The following is a 24,436-nucleotide window of genomic DNA, read 5'->3' as shown; positions in this document are numbered from 1 at the left end:
AAATACTGACTTCAATGTATTTTATAATGTTTTAATATATATTAGAAAAATATAATCAAAAAAGTTGTGATAGGAGCAGTTAGCCACATCCAGAAAAAATAATGGATCTCTATGCCCCTCTGCTAGATATGGTCAAAACCAAAGAGTTGATCGTAGACATTGACTTCCATAATATTTTTTTTACTACTATGGATGTCAATGGCTAGGCTACCGTCAAATGTTTGATTACCAACATTCTTCAAAATATCATCTTTTGTGTTCAGCAGAAGAAAGAAATTCATACAGGTTTGGAACCACATGAGGGTGAGTATGCAATGAATATTGGGTGAATCATTGGTCATCATTTTTGGATGAAAAATATCTTTAAGTCATGATCCACAGAAAACTGTGCCACTAAAATCAAATAAATGAGAGGAGGTTTGCCAACAAGAGCCCCTTGATATGGACTCCACTGAAAGCAGTAGCTGTGATTAAATTAATACATTCACTTGGAATAACAAAAATATCCAGATTAAATTGTACACAAAATTTCAATATACTGTGTGTGTGGCTTCAGAATTTTAGGGCACATTGCATGTTTTTTTGCAAATATCTAGTGACCAGACGCACACGCATTATATCAGTTGCTTATTCTATGACATATTAAAATAAAGACTGACAAAAATATATATTGTGTAATACAAGCTTTATTTACATGCACCTTGCCTTGCACTACCTTGTTTACATTATCCAAAATGGAAATACACAGGTAAAGTCAAGCAAACATTGAGTGGATGCTAACTAACGGCCAACTGTGGTGTGAGGTGCTACACACGGAGGTTTCGTCTTCACAATTCATGTTAATTCCTTCTTAAAGATTACAATTCAAAATGAATAAAAATTGTAGTAGTTCTTTCGCGAAGTACGATGATCCTACCCAAAGAATATGAAAACCAAGAATTAAAAGCATTTCGATTTTGAGGATGCCATTTATGATGCTGAAACGGATTACACAATGTGAAACTACAGTAAGTAAACAAAGGTAAACACAGCACAATCAACTTTTTATAGTCATCTTAAATTCTGTGACTCCAGCTGATTATAAAAAGCAGATTATAAAAAATCATTGCTTATAAGAGGCTTTTAAAAATTCTGGGTGTGAAACGGACCTTAACAAAAGGTACATTCGACTGTGATGTTAAAACAACATTAGGTTACAACTATTGAACCGCCTGCAAGTTGTCCCTGAATGGCACTACTATTTCATCAGACTGAATAGTTGCATTATTTTTCACCAGCCTCAAATTTGGTTGTCTGGCATGTTCAAGACCAACAGTGAAATACAGTACAACGTAGGTGCTTTCTTACATAGCTTATCCATATACTACAATGTGGCTGCCTTTCATTTAAAAACTGTTAGGATGCTTCAAACACACTGCCATAACAACTGATGGACACGTTCTACTAGCACCAGCCATTGTGTAGAAATGTACACATAAATGCTAAGAAAGTAACATGCCAGCCATATGAACTGACCCAACACAATTTCACTTAGCACCAAATGCTTAGCTTAATTTTATCCTGCTACAAATACACAAACATCTAGTGGTCCTTAATCAGCGTTCCAAATTTTATAATTGTTAATATACCTTATGTTTAGAATAAATCCAATATTTATGTGTGAACACACGCACACATATTCAGTGTACAGCACATACACAGATGCACCATGGACCTCATTTATGAAATACAAGTACAACAGAAATCTATGATTTAGGCAGAAATTGTAAACCCATTCTAAAGTAAATGGTGGCATGCATGTATACAGACTGTACAGTATATGCACACATAATCACTAATCAAATTGAAAGTATCAATTAATGAACAAAATTTTGTTTTACAAATGTCTAAATTGTTCAACTACTCAGATTTTATAAATCATTTATACAGCAATTACTTCATGAATGAGGCCCCATGTGTGTGAGTGTATAAACACATACAAAAATACAAATATATAGCTCATAATCTATTCTAAAATGGTTGACATCGGAAGTAAAAGCGGTTTAGGGGTGATTGAGATGCTCGTGTTCAAGAACCCCCGAGCAGGATAAATGCAGGTTTTGTTAGGAAATCCATGGGAAACACTGACAAACTAGTTTCATACAGCAGAACACTAAATACATAGCTTATCATCATCATATTTCACTTTTCCATAAAAGGAGTCAAGGATACAATATGATCACTGGTTTCACAAAAACACAATAACTTCCCCTTTTCAGTTTTATGAAAAATAATCTGAGAAACAGACAGATTTTTCATGGCCATTTTTTCGGACAACGAAAAACATTCTCAATAGTTCATATTGTAAACAGGCCATTGTTGCAATTGTCCAGTAGAGGACACGTTTGGCAAAAGGCAAGTGTTTGTTTCAATGTGAGGACTGGAAATCTATTAATCTTGATTACGGTTACAATAAATTAACTAAGGGCACCTTCAGACTAGAGTACAGACTAGACTTGATTTCAATTGGGATAACTTATCGCAACGACAAAGAAAATGCCAGGGTTTGCTAAAGTGACGACCAAAAGTTGAGAATATTTTAACTTTCACTGCAATGCCAGTCGCAGGTACCAGTTTCTGTCGTAGGTACTAGAGAATTCAAGATTCTTACTTGGTTGTCAAACTGACCCAACTCTTTCCGCACTCTCAAATGCATTTGTAAGAGCTTTCTCTAGTGTGCAGGCACCCTCATACACAGTGGTGGATTCAGGGATTTTGTTTTGTAGATGGACTAAGGGAAGTACTGACCTTCAAGTCTTCATATATAGACAACCTTTTGTTTACGATACTACACCTACCATATTCCAGCAGCGGAGTTCATTACCTAGTCACTGGCAATTAGATTAACCTGCAAGCACTTCAAGGTTAAATTGGGTGAAACACTTTACAACGTCCATTAAACCAGCCTCAATCATGACAATACAAAACACACAACTACAACACCGACTGGGTAAATCATTGACGTTAACTCAAACTGATTCCAATGGATGTCAAATAGCTTTTCTACAGCATAATGTACAGTTGCTTTACAGTGGACAGTTGGCTCAAATGCGGTGTTCTGTCCGTCCCTACATTCCTGGGCCTGGCCGGATCAACCTGGTACCCAGCTTTGGGAGGAGGTTCGTTTGGTTCTGGAGAAGCTCTCTGAAGTCAGGTTAGCATTCTGAGAGGAGATAAGATGGGAATCGAAGCTGAACTCCAGGCCATCGGCATCCATCAGATCGTTGCGAGTGATGGTGTCCATGTCGCAATCGAAACTCCCACTTAACGCCTCAAGATCCAATTCAGATGGGAATCGGTCCTGAGATGCCAATTGAACCGAGGAAACGCTGCCATTGAGACCTGCCAACAATGAATCAGAGGAGTTGAGCTGCATAGATGTGCTTCTGAAGGGAGACTGTTGGAGATGTTGCTTCATCAAGCTTTGGTAGTCTGACTCGCTGCAGTTCATCCGCCATCCCGATGGCGACGCCTTCTTGAGCCCTGCTTGTCCTCCAGGCCCAGCCTGGTTGGACATCATGGGATCATTACGCAGCAACAGCGCACTACGACGGGCATTCTGGGAGGAAAGGGAGGCACTGGCTTGTGACATAAGCGGGTCAGACTGGGTAAGAAGGACATCGCTGTGACTGTTGGACTCGGAGCTGAGCAAGTCCTGCAGACTCTGTTCGCTAAAGAGGGAACCGCAGGAGAACGTAGCCTGCTTGTTTTCCTGGATTGTTTGCATTGGAGACTGCCTCAGGGCGGTGACACACGGAGGGCTGAACATGGAGTTAGTGCCATAGCTGCCAGTGGGAATTGCCAGACTGCTCCCAGAGCAGCTGAAGGTAAACACAGGGCTTCCCTGTAGGTTGGCCCCACTCTCATCTTGACCTGGAGACTGGGAAGCAGTCAAGCTGATGTTGTCTAGAAGGTCGTCCATTAGGTTGTCGGAGAGGCCGTCGTTGAGGTTCATGGTTCCTGCAAGGTCAGCTAGACGGGGCAGTTCGGTCAGCCCGGTGGATGGAGACATACTACTAGGGCTGGAGTACAGCATGGGCGACAGGGGAGAGTCGTCGTCAGGAACTTCGTCCATCTCGAGGTTGGCCAGAATCGGAGAAAGGCGTCCGCTTAGGGTGCTGGCATTGGAATTAGTGCGAGAACGGAAATCCGTCCAAGCATCGAGCTCATCGCTACTGCGGGAGGTCGGGCTGCCGGTCCATTTGGACAGGCTGGAGGAACTCTCTGAGCTTCCGTCCTGAGTAGCCTGAAGAGCTGCCTTTTTCTTTGCGGCACGGCCACGGGCGCTCTTGATGAGCTTATTACTGTTGTCCATGGAAACTGCACGTCTCCGAGGGGCTTTTCCCCCTTTTCCGCCATCAGGATTGACCATCCACCATGAACTCTTTCCTGTTCCTTCATTTTGGACCCGGACAAAGCGACTGTGGAGTGACAGGTTATGTCGTATTGAGTTCTGTGAAAAGAGAAGAGTAGATGGTGAGCTGTGCATCATAAGACATGCTTGAAACATACATATATACAGCCGGTTTTAAATCCCTCAGCTTTATTCATTAACCAATAGGGCCATTAAAAAGCAGAATAATGGCCTAACGTTATATAATGGCCAAATAATCTTGGAATCAATAGTGCATAATGCTGAGTAAGGAACAATGCCACTTTAACTTGATTGCTTTACTCAGAGATTGATGAGTCATGCGACCCCTCTGACCAATAGAGTCCATGTGTTTTGTTAAAAAAAAATGTTAAAGCATAACTCAAATTACTTTCAATGAGTTTATGCAAGTTAAACAAATAAAATCAACTCAATCAATCAATCCTTATTTCCATGTCAATGCTGTTGTTGAGTGTGTTGAATTAACAACTAGGCATTTGTGGTTTCCATAGGGTAATCGATGTGTGAAACACCAATAATACCGGTATGGGTACAGGGTGAAAAACATTGGAGTTTTTCCCTCTTTTCCACCTCGCTTTTAAATCGCTTATGAATGCCAGTGCGGCCATGCGCATTTTACATTCACTTTCAAATTAGTGGCAATTTGGAGCGACATTTGCTTGAATGGAGGGTTCATTATTATTCTAAATGAAAAACACAACAAAACAGTACAAAGACAATTCGCTTATATTAAAGGATTAGTTCACTTCAGAATTAAAATTCAGACGAGCATTTGTGGTTAAAAAGTATATATATATATATATATATATATATATATATATATATATATATATATATATTTGTATTTTTTTTTAGAAAATGACCGATCGTGTCGCTAGATAAGACCCTTATTCCTCGTCTGGGATCCTGTAGACCCCTTTGAAGCTGCATTGAAACTGCAATTTGGACCTTCAAAACGTGGTTGAAGTCTACTTGAAGTCAGAGAAAAAACCTGGAATGTTTTCCTCAAAAACCTTAATTTCTTTTCGACTAAAGAAAGACATGAATATCGTGGATGACGTGGGGGGTGAGTAAATGTCAGGAAATTTTTATTCTGAAGTGAACTAATCCTTTAAACAGAACTTTTACTAACAAAACTAGTAAGACGGCTTTATTAACAAAACGAATAAGCACTGCATTCACCATGATAAATTAAATCTGACTCCTGCTGTGACTCTCGTTCGGTTCACGCTGAATTGAGCAATGCTCTTCTCCAAATTAACTAAATTATTTTTTTTTACTATTAAAAAAATAACAAAGGGTGTTGTTGGGCGTTGCCACGGTGGCCAAGTGATGTAACCAGTGTACGGCTGAAAACCGTGTAACAATAATTTTCAATTGTAATTCTCACTTTTAACAAAGAAACCAGTCCAGAGAAAATACAGAAAATAGAAGAAGGGCAGTGCCCATTTGAATTTCTCACACTGTTCAAATTGGTCTGGGCTGTGTGGTCAAGACCAGACTTCAAATAAATCAACCCTCTCTGCACCGTCCATTGGGCTTTCGAGATAATTGGTCCGCGCTGTGCAGTTCAACTGGGTAACTTTTGAGTGTTCGGCTTTTGACATTTCACATATGCATGCATGAGAAAACAGGCAATTTTGTAGGTACTCCAGTGCAATCACTAACGAAATCTAGTTACATTTTGGAGCTCTGAATAGACATTTACAAACCACCCTATACAAGCCAACTACTGTATGTAAAACTGTGGATAACTTAACATTTGCTCACCAAGATTTTCTCAAGACAGTAATGAGACATTATTCTAGTTCAAGCTTCGCATCTAACAATGTATTTTTCCAGTGCAGAGAAAGCTATGCGAGAATTCCTCAATCATGTACAAAGTTTAAGAGTGCAGCGCAGTGAAGCTGCATTAATGTGGACTGCAGCACAGAAGGTACAGCAATCCATAATGCAGCATCAGGAGATGTGATAAAACTCACAAGCGAGAAATGGGTTTCCTTTTTGATGAATAGTCAAGCAGTCTGACAAAATGGTGTGAATTTACCAATGCTGTGCCTGATACAACTTGAAGAAAGCTGGTCTCTACTCAACATTGTCCTGTGAACATCACTTTACTGACCTTTGAACTTCTCAAAAGAGTGAATGGACAGACCTCATGACACTACACTTCCATTAATGCCTTTGCTTCAAGCCTACTGGATTACTGGATTTAATCCGTGACAGAACTTTTTCCTATTCTAAGAACAACATGTATCCCAACACATTCGTAAAGTACGTAAGCAGTTCTCCTTTTTTGCTTTGTTAAGCTGGCTAACTGAATTGATTGGATTGAGAATCTAATCTAAGACACACGCATCGGATTGTTTGTTGACAATCATAGCTACATCGATTACAAAACAGATCATTACAAACTAGGCTTACAATGAGAACAGTATCTTCAATGCCAAACTGAATCAGTGATCAAACCAGTTTCAATGTTTATTTTATCCATGTTAGCTTTTTCTGCAGATGCAATCAAAAGGCATTCTACGTTTATAATGTTCTAATGTTCATGAAAATTCTCATCTAAGGCTTCAAAAAGAAATCGAGATGAAGTAGTATTGTTCTGACCTGCCTTGACTATAATGATGGACAAAAACCATCTCCCGAAATGGCAAATTCAGCTACAGCTCTACTCAATCACCTTAAGGTTAAGCAACTTGAACAAGGGCACAGGTGCAACGGACACGGCTCACCCCCATTGGGCACTAAATCTGTAAGTTTAGCATTAAGAGGCTTGATCATTAAACAGTAGGCCACCAGAACCCCCTATTCCCTGTGACTTTATGTAGCCAAAGGGTAAATCACACAAATAAAGAGATAAATAAAATTGCAGATATCATAATTCACCTCAAAAGAAGAAAATAATTTCATGAACAAAATTAAGCCTATTTTTGCATTGTGACGATTAACAATTTTTACCCTGATTTACAGACAAGCAATGTGGGGAAAACCTACTCTCAAAATCAGAATAAGTTCAACTCAGTTCAGCAAATACCACCATGGTGCATACTTACAATTGTACAAATGCACTTCATAATTTAAATAATTCACATTTTCCACATTACAATGAATAATTAGGTCAATATTGATATATAATGAGGGTTCAGCATTACGATAACATGAATTTGAGCAGAAAGAGGTGAGATAAAAACATTCTTAACAGATTTACCCGCTTATAAACTGCTCATATTAGTAACCCATTGCATTAAATAGAGTGTCAGGGTATGTGAATTTAGCAATGAAAATCATCTTAAAACTTCTGTGGTACCGCTTTCTATTGAATTAAATCCACACAGGACCATGAAGAATAACTATAATGGATGAAAATAAGGGCTGAAATCATCTGAAAGCCATGATGCAGTCCCTTTTGAGCAAAGCACCACTCAGAACAGCACTGGAGCACTGCCAGTTTACACACAATGCTGTATCTCAGAGTCAAACACCAAAGCTCTTCACACGTTGCTACACACTGACCTACATAGTTTCCAGTCAGCTGATTGCTTCTTATGCTGTACCCGAGAGCCAATAGGAAGTGGAGGTGGGGACCAAACAGCCAATAGAAACCCTGCAACTGATGATATGCCTATGGTTTCTCTTTTTTCCTCATTCAGTGGCAGGCAGATGCAAACACTCTGCAGGATGGCTTTATCTGCACTGAACAGGTTGGCTGTTCGTAAAATCTGATTGGTAGGAAGAACAGACCTTTTTTCTTTGAAGAACCAAAATGTATGCTTTAGCAAACTGAAAGGATTTTAACATTCGGTTTTGCTGACTAACTTGCATGTTAGTATGGACTACAGAATGACTGTAGTCATTTCATTTGAAAACCAAATTTCAAATGAAACGTACAACATTGACTCAAAACGGATTCAAATGATTATCAAGTAATCATTTGAATCAAATGATTCAAGTGAATGAATCATTTGAATCAACATATCAAGCATTTATAATGCACTTGGCATAGCTTGTTTGTGAAGGTGCCGAATCGTCTTTCTAAAATGTAATATCTGCACAACAGCAGTTCACCAGCCTTACATCTGCAGGATTGCACAGGGATTTCCTGAGGTTTTTCTCTAATTCAAACGCAGCTATACCAAGAGCATTCATTAGACTTGATTCCATGTTTATCCAGGCCAAGCTAATCCCTGAAATCAAACATTGACAAGAGAAGAGAGCGTTGAAAATGCCAACGCTCAAAAAAAAAGAGAGATGATATACAATCAATTCATGGAAGTGCGATCATATTGATGATACAATAAACGATTATTGCAAATATTATAGATATTGGCTATGACTACTATGTTTGTTATCAAGCTTCAATACTTGGAAATGATAAGGCAAGGGGCCATTTAAAATGTCCAGTTTATCAGTGGCACCTTTCTCAATGCATCTGCTGTTACGCCCTTTGGCATGAATGCAGCATCACTTAATCAGCAAACCACACATGACATGACTAGTAGTCCACATTTCCAGCATCTGTGCCATTTTACCACCCTGTAAAAATATAAGCATTGTTTTGATAAGGCCATGAAGCTCTGTGTTACAAAAGACTGCCTGCAACAAATGGACACACATATTACAAACATAAACACTCCTGATAAGCAAGTCAAGGTTAAAATCCAGCCCGTCTCTTTGACCCGACGTACCTTCCATCCCGCAGAGCTGTTGCTGTCACCTTTGTCCTTGAAGTATGGCACATTCCGGACCATCCAATCATAAATCTGGGCCAAAGTCAGCCTCTTCTCAGGCGTGCTCTCGATGGCTTGAGTGATGAGGTCTGCGTAGGAATAGTTTCCCCAGGCGTTCCTGCGGGCAGAGGATTTTCTGGGCTGCTGAGGAATCAGACCATTGATGCCTGAGTCGTTGCAGGCGGAGGGCAGAGCATGCTGGGAAGAAACAGGAGAGCCATAGGTGTCTTTATCACTGAGAGCAGCATTGGTTTCTATGCCAAGAGCAGCAGAACTCTCCTTTCCTTCTGTGACACTGACTGGCTTTGATGCGCCTGTAATGTCACCAGATGCACACGCATCATCAGTGCCATTTTCATCCACCTCTTCCTCGGGAATGATTCCCACCTCTCCTGGTTCTGCTTTGCCAGCATTGGACTCTGGTCTGGGTAGAGGCCAGGTGCAAGACCTGGGCCTTTTTTGGGGCTCGAAATCAGGGTCTATGTCGACGTCCACGTCCACAGCCGAGGGCTTATCTATCTCATCTGCCATATTTCCTCGACTCCTTCAAATGAATGATAAATGGACGGCTTTTCTGAACACAACGGCAGCAGTGCCCTCGTGCATGCCATTAATGGATCACTTCTAGAGTCCACATTTCAATGCGGGACACTTCGAGAATCGAATTGATGTTATGAGATGTTTAGGAATATTTACAAATGCGTTCAAGTACATTATGTCCGCTTACAACATATAGACGGATTCGTATGAGAATCTCGCTCGATTTGGTTAGTGTTAAGAGTCCGTAGGAAAACAAATAAACCAGCGAAAATGCTCGTTTAATGAAGCTTCCGTGGTTCAAAAAGCATAAAGAGTGTAACAGAGCGGACGCTCGAATTTGTTATATTGTTGCATGACGTCGCGCTGCAAACGTGTTACATTGTAACATTACATCATGATGTAAAAGATACTTCGTTTCAGAACGCAGCTGCCGTCTTAAAAAAAAAAATCTTTGATTTAAAGCGATCAGAAAAGCTGTACGTTAGCGAAAGTATCCTCAAATGACCAAGCCATACCTCCACATCGGCCCCTCCGCAAATCAACACGAATAAGTCCTAACAAACACGCCGCTTTTCCCAATAAACCTCCATGATCCCTGTTCCATGTCGGAGCAGGACGTTGCGTCCCGCAACCCGGCCGATCCAGCACTACTAAAGCCCCTAATGCGCTGCTGCTCCGCTGCAAACTAAAGAAAAGAACAGTAACACACGGATCATGCGCCCCCTGGAACCAGTCAGAGGAACTGCTTCTTAAAGGGCCGGAGAGCAGAGCTGAAGCTCGCAATCCACTGCCACGCACGTCATCTGCACATTACACAGATATGCCATCACAAGAGCTCTTATTTCATACACTCTCTCCAATAATTTGCTTCTAGACAGGCTAAGAGCATTGCAGTAGACTCAGACTGCAACTAAATGTTTTCATTCTCTGAAGAACATGCGACTGGGTGAATCTCAAAACCTGTCACCAAAACAGAGAATCTCATATTTTTAAACCAAAAGAAAAGAAAAAACGAATTAGATTGTGCATTTAAAATTAAACCTGTTTTATGGCCATTAGGAGCGTTTGTCAGTCATGTAGCTAATGACAATTGTTATCTGCTGCAATATTCTTATTTTAATTAAAAACACACACACACACATATATATATCATATATATGCACACACACACACACACACAGAGAGATATATGTGTGTGTGTGTGTGTGTGTGTGTTTAATTAAAATAAGAATATTGCAGCAGATAACAATTGTCATTACATGACTGACAAATGCTCTTAATGGCCATAAAACTGGTTTAATTTGTTAAATGCACAATCAAATTAATTTTTTCTTATCTTTTGGTTTAAAAATATGAGATTCTGTTTTGGTGACAGGTTTTGAGATTCACCCAGTCGCATGTAGACTAGAGCAAAGAAAATTCTAATATGATTTTAAGATGATCTAAGATTTACCTTTCATTTCATCTGCTGCAATATGCTTATTTTAATTAAACACACACACACATTTTCTTTGCTCTAGTCTGTCTCACAGAAGTTTACATGATTTAAAACATATTTAAATGTGCACTACTGTAAGTACAACTTATTTTCTTAGGGGTATTTTTGTAAATTAGGGGACAATTACTGTTTGCACCTTCAAAATAAAGAGATAATCTTTAAAATAACAGGAACAGTAAATGAAAAATAATTTGGTGCGTTATAGAAATGAGAATTGTTTCCAAGACATTGCGATGCAGCTGCTTCTCTAATGCCCGGTACACATCGTATGATTTTGGGCTGTCCCAGACGAAAGATGACCAAACGTGGTGATTTCTGTGGTCGTGGCTCCTGCTACGACCTACGTCTACTGACTAGCCAATTAAAATGCAACACGAAATGACATATTGATCAACACGGCATGGAACTAAAACTTAAAACTACTTACCTCAAGCTCCACTTGCAAAATCGGCCTCTTTTCCCTAACCATGACCGCGTCCATATTCTCTTTTTGCTTCCTCCTCTTTTTCAGCACATACAAACCACAATTGCCAAAGTGAGATTCATCTTGCTCTATTTGTTTACCACTAGTGCATGCTGATGTTTTATTCTTCTATACTAGCTTGACTTGTGTCGTAGCCTACGATTCAATAAGTGACATCATCGTACAGTCTACATACTGGGTACGACTTTTACCCAAGTTTATTAGATCCATGTTGTACAGTGTGATTTGTAATGAAATCACAGTCTGTAGTAGGCATGAGTGATCACAAAAGATAGTAATGGCACACTTCTCATCAACAAGCCACACAATTTGAGGTATCCTTCATGCACGATGTGTGCTACAGGTAAGAAACACCAAAACATATTACTTAGAATTATGTATTTGAACAAACCCCAAATTATAAGTATGAGCTTGACTTGAGCAAGTATCACCAATGAATAAATGAATCTCTTGCAGAGCAAAGGTCTAAGTTACCATGTCTCCTTCCTTAGACCTAAATAGACATGACTAATATTCTCTTATGGATACAAACAATAATGAATTAACCATATTCATTCACATACCTGAAACAGAAGCACTATAGAAAGGTTAAATAAAAGTTAAAATAATTTTAATGCAAGCATTAATCTTAAATAGGTTGCATATCAATAATCTGACAATATAGGCGGCTGTCAATAAAACATTTTTACAAACCAGAAAGGCAGGCTGATTTTAAAACATATCTTTGGCAGATTTGCATCCGGATTCCTCCAAAAAACCTGCCTATCTTTCAAAAGTGTCACGTTCATTTTTGCATGTGCGTTTATAAAGTGCAGCATTATACCAAACAGTTCTGATTAAAATACAATCCTCAACCAAATCAAAATGGAGTTGATCCCAAGACCTCACCAGAGGCTGAGTCTTATGATAGTTGAGATGGCTGCTGTATATGGAGTTAGTAATGATAAAAGCTACTTAGAGCTCCGCTCTCCTGCAACCCAGTACTCCTCTGTTTGCATCTCAGTGAGTCGAGAGACCGTCCTCTGGAAGGCGAACACCTCCTCTTCTCCTGTGAAGATCGCCAGAGAGCTGCCTGAATCCTGACACATTAAAACAGATAATCAAATCAATGTGAAGAGATCAACTACACGTATTATTTTCAATTACATATTTTTTTCCTAAAGTCTAGTCTACCATTTGTAGGTTCATGCAGTGACATTTTAATGACAATTAATCACACGCCACCAACCGTAACGAATCTGAACAGTCTCAACAGTGTTATCAACAGTGTTATTAGCATAAAATTACATGATGTTTAGATATTTTACCATTAAAATACTGTTGTATTACAGGTATGAGGTATTTTTGAGTACATTAATGAAACAAATGGTGGTTTTGGGGGGGCGCAGGGAAGCATTGGAGGTACTAGGACCGAATATAGGCCTCATTTTATTTTAGCTAATTTGTTCATATTTATAGTTAATGGGATGGAATTTGGTCAAAACATGTTTTACTAGGGTCAGTAAGATTTTCCTTAATAATTTCCAATAATACTTTTGTTCAGCAAGGATGCATTAAAGTCCCTGTAAAGTCAAAATTAAGTATGTGTTTTGAGTTTGTCACACCACAGAAAAATTAGTTATTAGTCACCCAGCCAAATTTGAATGATAAAAAAAGCCAGCAAGTACATAAAATAAGCTATCAAAATCTTGAAGAAATGAGCAGTATTCTCTGCTCTCAAACGCTGGGGGCGTGTCCACTGGCTGCGCTGAAACCACGCCCACTCGCGGGAAAGCTGCCGTCGACTCGCCACACTCAACTCTACAGCCGGAATAGATGCTCGCACGGTGGGCAGTGGGCACACGCACTGCCGATGACACCAGTTGTCGGCGCGACGGGAGGATGAAGGCCAGGCGGGAGTCGGTTCGGCCCCTCACCAGTAACAGCGGATTATCAGTGAATCCCTGACAGTTATCTCCGACGAAAGTTTATAAAACTATCCCGTGTAAAATGATCACTTACAGAGGCGGGTGTTGGCGGTGATCCTCAGCTCTCCATCAAGGTGGCTCTTCACAAAATTAATCCACTTCTTCTTGATGTAATCGTTTTTCGGAAATTTAAATAAGGACACCGATCTGTTTTGTACGTGATCCGGTGATCGCATCCAGGTAGTAGGCCTACGCATTTCCGTGACGAAGGCATAGCTAGTAGCTAGCAATCTGTAGGCTGTGTTACTAATAATAGTGCTGACAGTAACTCGCGATTGAGCGGCAAACTGATGTGAATGTGCTCTATTATTGTTAGGAGCGGCCAGCCTCAGCGGCTACAGTGCGTCATCAAGTAGGGGCGTGTCCAGGAGCTCAAGGGCTCCAGTGCGTCATCAAGCCCTGTTTTAGCCCCGCCCAGAAAATCCGGAAAATAGCAATGGTGAAAAACTGTTTAACGGTCTAACTCCACAAATCAGTACCTCACAGTTCACAGTCTTTGTAATATGTTTTAGCAACACATTTCTAACATTTATAATGTGTTTAGAATTTTTTTTTGAAATTGCCTTTACAGGGACTTTAAATGAATCAAAAGTGACAGTAAAGACATTTTTAACATTGCAAAAGATTTCTATTTAATAAATGCTGTTGCTTTTGAACTTTCTGTTCATCAAAGCATCCTAAAAAAAGAATGCATTACGGTGTCTATAAAAATATTTAGCCACACAACTGTTGTCAGCATTGATAAATAATAAGAAGAAATGTTTCTTGAGAAGCAAATTAAAATGAAATAGTTGCATTCAAAATGATTCAATCCCATTGACCTGCAAGACATTTTGCTGCCAAGAACAACATTTGCTAAAAACAATTCAACAAAGGCATCAGTAAACTATTATAGAAATTGTATTAATACACATGAGTGACTCTTGAGAACGTAAAGTTTTTGAGAAAAGGGGAAAAAAAATCTAATTGGCTCTAAACATTTGTGTTCAAAATTATTCAACCCCCAAAATTGAAACTTTGTGGAGAATCTTTTATTCTTTATAACCGCCAATAAACGCTGTCAGTAAGTGCTGTCACCTCTCTACTGCAATCTTGGCCCATTCTTCCAGATCACAGATAATCTTTGGTTTTCACGTCACCACTGCTTTCTTCAAATTCCACAACATATTTTCAATGAGATTTCAATCTGAAGACTGTATAGGCCACTTTATGACTAAATCTTACGACTGATCCCTGAACCAAGCTTAAGTAGATTTGGATGTATACGGATGGCTGTCCTGCAGGAAAGTCCATTGATCATCAAGCTTCAGTATCTGCACCGGAGGCATCATCATCTTTGCCAAAATGGCTTGATAGTTCAAAGAATTCATGATGTCCTTCATACAGTCAAGATTTCCACTTCCTGCAACAGCAAAGCTCCCCCATAACAAGACTGAACCGCCTCCTTGTTTGACCATGGAGATGGTGTTCTTCTGCTAATAAGCTTTGCCTTTTTTGCACCAGACATACCGCTGATCCATGGGTCCAAAAAGTTCCAGTTGTCACATCACTCCATAAAACATTCTTCCAGAACTCCACACGCCTATCCAAATGAATTTCAGCAGATTCAAGTTGTCCTTTTATGTTCTTCTTGGTCAAGAGTGGCATTTGGCAAGATGTCCCAACATGAAGGTCGTGCTTGTCTAGTGTTCTTCTTATGCTCTTAAAATGTTTCTTCCTCCTTTCATGAGGTCATCTTGCAAGTCTTTAATAGTAAATTGAGGGTTTTTCTCAGTTGCTCTGATCAAACATTTTATTCCCCTTAATAATATTGTGCATTTTCTTCAACACCCTCAAAGGTTTTCTGGTACAACAAATATTAAACTTATGAATAAGGCTGCCAGCTGAGTCTCTAGGAATTTTGGAAATGTTCTTGTAGCCACAGACTTTCTAATGTAATAAAACAATTAGTTCTCTATAGCTTTTGTGAGAGCTCTTTTGACTTGGCCATATTTGCTTCTGAACTTTAGCTCATGCATGGGCTAAATAATAAATAATATATATATATATATATATGTGTGTGTGTGTGTGTGTGTAACAGCAGCACAAGCTAATTCAGTTTTCTTATAGAGTTTCCAAAGCCTTTATTGTGTTTTAACACAATTTTGTACCATAGCATATAAATAAGTGAATCAAAAACAGCAGCGTTGAATAGGGGTTGAATATTTAGCTGTATTATACATACATATGTATAGCTGTATTACAAAAAAAAATCCTATAACTCAAAAGCATTACATTATATATTGACATTATCACTTAATTTGCCACTAAACTTATAGATACAATTTTGTTTTTAAAACTCTGTACCTTTAGAAAAGCCTACATTTATAAATTCTTACAGTCTCCGGGGGTTGAATCATTTTGACTGCAACTGTATATACACTCACCGGCCACTTTATTAGGTACCCCATGCTAGTAACGGGTTGGACCCCCTTTTGCCTTCAGAACTGCCTCAATTCTTCGTGGCATAGATTCAACAAGGTGCTGAAAGCATTCCTCAGGGAGTTTGGTCCATATTGACATGATGGCATCACACAGTTGCCGCAGATTTGTCGGCTGCACATCCATGATGCGAATCTCCCGTTCCACCACATCCCAAAGATGCTCTATTGGGTTGAGATCTGGTGACTGTGGAGGCCATTTTAGTACAGTGAACTCATTGTCATGTTCAAGAAAACCAATTTGAAATGATTCGAGCTTTGTGCCATGGTGCATTATCCTGCTGGAAGTAGCCATCAGAGGATGGGTACATGGTGGCCATAAAGGGATGGACATGGTCAGAAACAATGCTCAGGTAGGCCGTGGCATTTAAACGATGCCCAATTGGCACTAAGGGGCCTAAAGTGTGCCAAGAAAACATCCCCCACACCATTACACCACCACCACCAGCCTGCTCAGTGGTAACAAGGCATGATGGATCCATGTTCTCATTCTGTTTACGCCAAATTCTGACTCTACCATCTGAATGTCTCAACAGAAATCGAGACTCATCAGACCAGACAACATTTTTCCAGTCTTCAACTGTCCAATTTTGGTGAGCTCTTGCAAATTGTAGCCTCTTTTTCCTATTTGTAGTGGAGATGAGTGGTACCCGGTGGGGTCTTCTGCTGTTGTAGCCCATCTGCCTCAAAGTTCGACGTACTGTGCGTTCAGAGATGCTCTTCTGCCCACCTTGGTTGTAACGGGTGGTTATTTGAGTCACTGTTGCCCTTCTATCAGCTCGAACCAGTCTGGCCATTCTCCTCTGACCTCTGGCATCAACAAGGCATTTCCGCCCACAGAACTGCCGCTCACTGGATGTTTTTTCTTTTTCGGACCATTCTCTGTAAACCCTAGAGATGGTTGTGCGTGAAAATCCCAGTAGATTAGCAGTTTCTGAAATACTCAGACCAGCCCTTCTGGCACCAACAATCATGCCACGTTCAAAGTCACTCAAATCACCTTTCTTCCCCATACTGATGCTCGGTTTGAACTGCAGGAGATTGTCTTGACCATGTCTACATGCCTAAATGCACTGAGTTGCCGCCATGTGATTGGCTGCTTAGAAATTAAGTGTTAACGAGCAGTTGGACAGGTGTACCTAATAAAGTGGCCGGTGAGTGTATATATATATATATATATATATATATATAAAGATAAAATTTAATTTATAATAAAATTCTAATGGCAACATTCAGCTTGCAAAAAAAAAAAAAATCATTTTCTTTTTTCATTCTCAAAGATTTTTAATAGAAAATTATTTGTCAATTACCCTTGAAATGCCCAGATCATCCAATAAAACATGAGTGTCATGATGATCATGATCGTCGTGATGTTCCCAAACAAACAGCTCATCTAATGGAGCTTCTGCCAGAAGCACCACACGAACCTGTGGAGATATTCCACCAAACTGTCAGAGGTTCCTTTAAGACCTTTCAACAAAAACCACAAGTGTTTCACGACTTACCTTGTGCTCATATAGTGTGTCAATGAGAGTAATGAAGCGTCTGGCCTGCGTCTTCTTGTTCAAAGTAAGCAGAGGAATGTTTCGGATGAAAACCGTGTCAAACACAGCAGACATCTCCAGGTAGTCACTGGCTCCTATAGGCTAAGAGTTAAAAACAACACAAGACTCACTGATTCTAGTTCATTTTAATGACTGAATGCAAGTTGGCGTGGAAAACACAAGCTTACCCGGTCACACAGCTCCTCAAAGGTGCAGTCTGCTATGGTCCCACATGCTTTGTCAAGCGTCAGTATCCTTCCATGTACCTTTAGAGATCTGGGTCGGGTAACTGTGATACACAAAATGAACCTGAATCAAATATGCATAACATGGCTGGTAAAAAAAAATCTTAATTCACAAAATTTTGGATGCAATTACTTTGTAATATATAATGGCAACTCACATTCACATCTGTAGAACTATGACATCTAATGGTCTGTCATTAGAAATTCTTTTGATAGGGTGTTTATACTGATCCACTATCAGCTACTTAAACAAGACCGGAACATCAGCAACCAACTTACTGTCATTCTGTTTAAAGGCCATCTCATCAAACAGCTTGTCGAGGGTTGCATCAACATCGGGTTCACTGGAACTAAATAAAATAAAAATATTTGATAATTAATTCATCACTTCATACTACAACTTTTTTTTTTTCACAGATACTTGGTCAAAGGGCTAATACTCACTGTTCAGGCTGAAGCATGTCATGTTTTGGATGTTAAATACTTATTCCTATTCCATCTTAATATAAAGAGACTAATATAAGATTGCAATTCATATGAGGATATTCGAAAAGTGGCGCTTCCTGACTGGCCCAAGCAACACTGTCTCATATAATGTTTTGGATAGTTTGAAGCCTATGATTATTTTTGAAACCCTGTTTGGTAATGCTAGTGGTGCAGAAATTACACTTTATTAAACAGCTTTAAAAATCAGGAATCAATTTAAAGATGCATGTCTGTGTTTAAAGAATGAGTCAACTTGCATAACTAAACTGCTCTAAACTAATGTGGAAACATCTCATTTTGTACAACATAATGCATTTACTCACAGGTAGACGAGTTTCCCGGCTGCCGGGCAATTTCTCCTCCGATAATCTATCCCAGAATCCAAACGTAGTGTTTGGCAATAGTCCTGTTTAAATGACATTTGATCAGTGAATTACATACAGTACTTCCAACAAAAGAACAAAATCAACAGGCATTATCATTTTTCTGATCATATTACCCTAAGTTCAACAAGGGCATCAAGTACAGCAAGTAAGAGCAATGAACACTGCGTTAAATGTATTAGATAATAAACAGTGCTGAAGTGCTTACCTTTAACACAGCGATGAATGGCACAAAGTTCACCCTCTGCAATCCGTTTTTGTACAGATCTGTAAAACAAGATATTGTTCTCAGTAAAAACTGGAATTTGGAAGGTAAGAGTTATTGAAAGAAACTGCTCTTCTGTGATGCTAGGACAGTCACTAGCTATGTTTCCATCTAAAGTTGCGAATTGTGCAAAATTGTAATATAGTATAAAATATTTGCGAATAAAGCACAGTTGATGTGTTCTCTTGAAGAAAATAGTCACTTCCAGGGAAATTCGTGCAAAATGTTTTTATTAAAAATGGAAGTTGTGGCCTAATGGTTACATAGTCAGACTTGTAACCCGAAAGTTGCGGGTTTGATTCTAAACACTGGCAGGAAATGACTGAGGTGCTCTTGAGCAAGACACCTAACCCCCAATCGCTCCCCAGGCGCTTCAGCAAAAATGTCTGTCCATTGCTCTGGGTGTGTGTGTGTGTGTGTGTGTGCGCGTGTTCACTACTCCTAATGTCTGATGGGTTAAATGCAGAGGACAAATTCCAAGTATAGGTTGTCAAACTTTACCTTCACTTCAATCGCGGAAGCCACTGTGTTTCTTTTTTCCTACAGTACATCATAAATGAATTGGGGCTCAGAGCACACAGACGAAAGGCAATGTCATGTTATCTTTCGTTTAGATGCCTGATGTTTGGGAACGCAATCGTGTGAGACAGTTCTGAGAGGTATTATACCAAAATCATTTTGATGACATGGGCATTTCAGAGTGACCAAACCAACATTTGAAATGCTGTGTGATGAAATTGATCCGCTGGTTAGTCCTGTAGTCCAAACACATCCTCCTCTGTTGAGTCAAAGTCAGTGGGTCTCATTCATGAGGCATTCGTAAATATACGAGTAAATATGCGAGTGATTTGCGCGTAAAGAGACCTTCCCGAAAACTCTTCTCCTGATTCACAAATACTTCGTAAACGTCAGATGTGATAGTGAAATGTGTGTGTGTTAATGAATTCCAATCAGTCGTAAATGGGATGCGCGTGCACGTTCATTCTCAATTACCATAAATCCCGCCCATTAAATCCGACTGACAACTATATGGGCATCAAATTATGACATGAATGCGAAAAAAAAAATTCTCAGATTCAGAAATTGAAGTTTTATCAGAAGTTCATTCAAAACGCCACATTTTATTTTCAAGCGTACATAGTGGCGTATCGGGTCCTAAAAAAAAGGAAGCTTGGCAGCATATTACAGATGCAGTTAATGGAGTTTCATCTGTTAATCGAACATTCCCAGAAGTGAGAAGAAAATGGTTCGACATTAAGCTTGAGAGCAAAAAACGAATTAGTTCACTTCGGAAAAATAGTATTCAAACTGGAGAAGGACCACCATCGCAGATGCTATTACTGGCTCTCATAATAAGAAAAACCGTATGTAATTACTATATATAATATTTTTTCAAAATGCTGTGCAAATATGTACCCAATTAAGGTGAATTAAAATGCAGCCTTATTAATGAGCAAAACGTTCGGGTGTTAAGCGCACTATTTACGCGTGGCTGGGAGCAGGTGTAGATTTCTTGTGTACCAACTAACATTTGGAAAATACGAACATTTTAATGAATCCGAAAATTTACGCCAGAACCACTTTACACACGATTTACACAAACATTCGTTCTGCTCGTGTTTCATGAATGAGCCCCAATGAGTTTTTTTTCTTACACATCAAGGGATTTAATTGGTAAATGTGTTTTAATCGTAGTTTATACGTATGTATTCTCATCGGATAATTTTTTTTTTATCTGCCTCAATTGAGCGCATACGTTTTTATACACATTTTTCGAATTTATGTGCATCTTGGCATTTCCAACCGTTTTTTTTAAGCAATATCCCAAAATTCGCATAAAAATAGGTAAATGGAAACATAGCTATTGGTGGTTCATAAATCAAACTTGCAAACGCAACACACTGACGAAATGATAATAGTCTTTCCAAAGAGTCTTGATTAGTACAAGCAACTATGTAATGTCACCCATACACACCCGAATGAAAGTGTATAACACCTACATACACTCCAGTGACAACATATCAATATTTTGACTCTTGATTATTTGCTTCATACCATCAGGAGGCCGGTTGGACGTGGCAACAACAACAACCCCTTTAAGGAAGAGGTTCTCAAAGAGCTGCTTAAGGATCATGGCATCTGCGATGTCAGTGACCTAATGAACAGAGAAAGCAAAAGAAATCTTAAAAATCAATAGTTTATTCTCTGTACCAGTTTGATTGTCACTGCGTGGATTTAAAAGATAACTTGGGAAGATCTCAGCACACTGAAGCGATCACAAAGCTTGATTAGATTGCAACGATACAATTTCAAAGTGAAACATTCACCTGAAACTCATCAAAACACAGAAGGCAGGCTTCCTCACTGATTTCTTCTGCAACCGGAGCAATAGGATCGTACGCCTTTGCCATTTTACCCACTTTTCTTTTGGGTAAACTTTGCTTGAGCCGATGGATTCCTACACAAACATGACTCTATCTGAGTGAGAGCAAATAATGGGAACTTTACTATTTTGGCATCAGTTTAATCATACATGGGTTATTTTTGGGCTCCAGGAATATTTCAGTCCCTCAAAGATTATTATTTTTTTTAAATATATATTAAATAATCATAATGGACCTTGTAACAATTTCTAGCTCCTGCTTAAAAAAAACACCAAAAAAAACGTTAAATAAACCATGTGAAAATAATGTCCATATCATACATTAATGGAAATGTGAAAATATGTTGTGCTGGCAGTTTAATATATGCCAAATGGTATGGGGTAGTCATAAAATGTATAGTAAAAACAATAAATGAATGAATGAATAAAAAATGACCAGAATTATCAGTGCACAAACATTAATAAAGTACAGGTATATCTACAGTCTCATTAAAAACTGAACTAAAAGATCAGTCATAACAAACTTACGTTTATGTACATCCAACATAAATCCATGAAAATGGACCCTTTTTTTCTTCTCTGTCTCTACATGATTATAAAACATGTCCATAACCATAGTTTTTCCTGTGCCTGTAAATGAGGAAATTCACATTGATATCAGAACCGAGCAATTTATTTCCAGTACAATTAAGTTTATCTGACACGGTGACAGCCACGACATAACGTTGCAAAACTTACCAACGTCTCCATATATGTAATAACCTTTTGGTGGCTTTCTCTGGGAGAAGAACTGTTGCAAAAGAATCAATAACATATACAGTATAAGTAAAAAAAAACACTTTCACAGTATCTGCAGGGTATATTTTGGCGGATTTAGGCCAGTTTACCTTTGAAAAAAACGATGAGCGGTCATTGCTGTACCCTCGAAGATTCTTTTGCATCTGTTCCAGTTTTTCCATAACAGCCTTTTGCTGCAGATCCTCTCGTAACTGTCCATCTCGAATAAGACTGTTGTAATGCTCCAAGGGTCCACCAAAACTGCTGCTGCTTGGAGAGGTCGTGGCGCTGGGCTCTTCAACAGTCTGAGACAGCACACTTGTGGCAAGACCTTCAGGATAGAAAAGTGTTTCATGAGATTGAGATAAACAAGAGTGCATGTGTTGATCTGCATGACTGCAACATGTCTATTTCTCTTGGTTATATGTAAATATTGAAGGAACACTGTTAACTTTCTTCTTATTTAACATCAGTTTTAGGAGAGACCAGGGGCCAGTTCCATAAACATAGCCATTATGTTAAGACCGTGTCTTAAGAACTAGTTTGACCAACTAGCAGTTAGTTAGGGGTAATCAGTCTTACTGTTCGGTATCAAATTAGACCAATGTACGTTTTTATGTAACTAACTTTAAAAAGTTATGAACAGTCTTGAAGAAAAAAATTGGATGACTAACTTGTAAGACTACTTGTAAAAAATGCTTAAACACAAAAAAAACACACCGACACATATTAATGACAGTCAAGTTCAACTACATTCGAAGTTCAAGAAGACTACGTCCTCAAGATAAGAGTATTATAAAAATAGTAAACAGTACCTGACAACTGTAGCACACACACACACACACACACACACACACATAACGTTACATACATACATACACACACACACACATAACGTTACATACATACATACATACATACACTACCGTTCAAAAGTTTGGGGTCAGTGAGAATTTTATTTTTATTTTTTGGAGGAAAGAAATCAATACTTTTATTTATCAAGGAATAATTAATTTGATCGAAAGTGACAGTAAAGACATTTATAATGTTACAAAAGTCTTTTGAACTTCCTATTCATCAAAGAATCCTAAAAAAAAAAAAAAAACTGTACAACTGACAGACCAACAACTGTTTCAACATTGATAATAATAATAAATGTTTCTTGAGCATCAAATCCTCATATTATACTGATTTGTGAAGGATCATTTGACACTGAAGACACTGACACTGGTGATGCTGAAAATTCAGCTTTGATCACAGGAATAAATTACACTTTACTATATATTCACACAGAAAACAGCTGATTTACACAGGAATAATATTTAATACTATAACTGATTTTTGTTGTATTTTTAATCAAATAAGCGCAGCCATGGTTAGCAGAAGAGAATTCTTTTAAAAGTATTTAAAATCGTACCGACCCCAAACTTTTGAACGGTAGTGTACATACATACATACATACATACATACATACATACATACATACATACATACATACATACATACATACATACATACATACATACATACATACATACATACATACATACATACATACATACATACATACATACATACATACATACGTACATACGTACATACGTACTGTACATACACATATATACATACATACATACATACATACATACATACATACATACATACATAGATTTAGATGTCTCTTATTTATCTAAAGTTAAAAACTGGGTGTTCTTGTCTTGTCAGGTTGTCAGTGTCAAAAGTCAACATAACGACATTTATCATTAAAAACATTACTGTCATTCACTTGTCACGAAAACCCTTACCTCTTCTAATACAGCTGATAATACTAGGCAAAGTTGACTTCGAAAGTAGCTTGTTTTTCATACAGAACTGAACTCCAAGCGCCAGCAAGGACGCTTCACCGGCTGCCATGATGATTCAAACTGCGGAAGCTTTATTGAAAGGGCGCTCTGAACAGTGTAAATGGGCGTGGCCCCTTTGTGAAAGGGGCCGTACGACTCATGAATAATTAACTTTTGACGTGACTCTCCGCTCTACCAGCGAACAACGTCAGATTGACCTAATTTATATTCATAAACTGAGACGGCCTTCCCCTGTCAAGCTACACATGCATTTAAATGTAGCCATTACAACTGGAAAACCCTGAAAGAGAATGATAATTTCCTCAATAATTGTTCATGTGTTTTAAAATGTTAAGTAAAATAAAGTCTGTGGTT

The 24,436-nt window shown here is 38.7% G+C and overlaps 2 protein-coding genes across 3 annotated transcripts; both read right to left on the bottom strand.

The window, feature by feature from the left end:
• Positions 1-668: 668 nt before the first annotated feature.
• Positions 669-10,506, bottom strand: foxo3a (forkhead box O3A). The gene is made up of 2 exons (XM_056256005.1): positions 9,124-10,506; positions 669-4,492 (listed from the first exon to the last, which is right to left on the bottom strand). The coding sequence occupies exons 1-2, from the start codon at positions 9,694-9,696 to the stop codon at positions 3,131-3,133; spliced, it is 1,935 nt and encodes a 644-aa protein (XP_056111980.1). The 5' UTR covers positions 9,697-10,506; the 3' UTR covers positions 669-3,130.
• Positions 10,507-12,280: 1,774 nt separating this feature from the next.
• On the bottom strand, positions 12,281-24,164 carry afg1la (AFG1 like ATPase a). 2 transcript variants are annotated; one of them, XM_056256001.1, is made up of 13 exons: positions 24,023-24,164; positions 22,328-22,548; positions 22,179-22,230; positions 21,969-22,070; positions 21,385-21,515; positions 21,113-21,212; positions 19,001-19,059; positions 18,733-18,815; positions 18,203-18,273; positions 17,867-17,967; positions 17,640-17,780; positions 17,445-17,561; positions 12,281-12,766 (listed from the first exon to the last, which is right to left on the bottom strand). In XM_056256001.1, the coding sequence occupies exons 1-13, from the start codon at positions 24,129-24,131 to the stop codon at positions 12,638-12,640; spliced, it is 1,416 nt and encodes a 471-aa protein (XP_056111976.1). In that variant the 5' UTR covers positions 24,132-24,164; the 3' UTR covers positions 12,281-12,637. The 2 variants fall into 2 exon arrangements, with proteins under 2 accessions (XP_056111976.1, XP_056111977.1); XM_056256002.1 differs by lacking the exon at positions 21,969-22,070.
• Positions 24,165-24,436: the final 272 nt, after the last annotated feature.

The sequence above is a fragment of the Rhinichthys klamathensis genome, unplaced genomic scaffold (genome assembly GCF_029890125.1).
Source record: "Rhinichthys klamathensis goyatoka isolate OS25496 unplaced genomic scaffold, OSU_Roscu_1.1 h1tg000123l_1, whole genome shotgun sequence".
Taxonomy (NCBI): domain Eukaryota; kingdom Metazoa; phylum Chordata; class Actinopteri; order Cypriniformes; family Leuciscidae; genus Rhinichthys; species Rhinichthys klamathensis.
The sequence above is the reverse complement of the archived record's forward strand: the minus strand, read 5'-3'. Positions and strand labels throughout refer to the sequence as shown.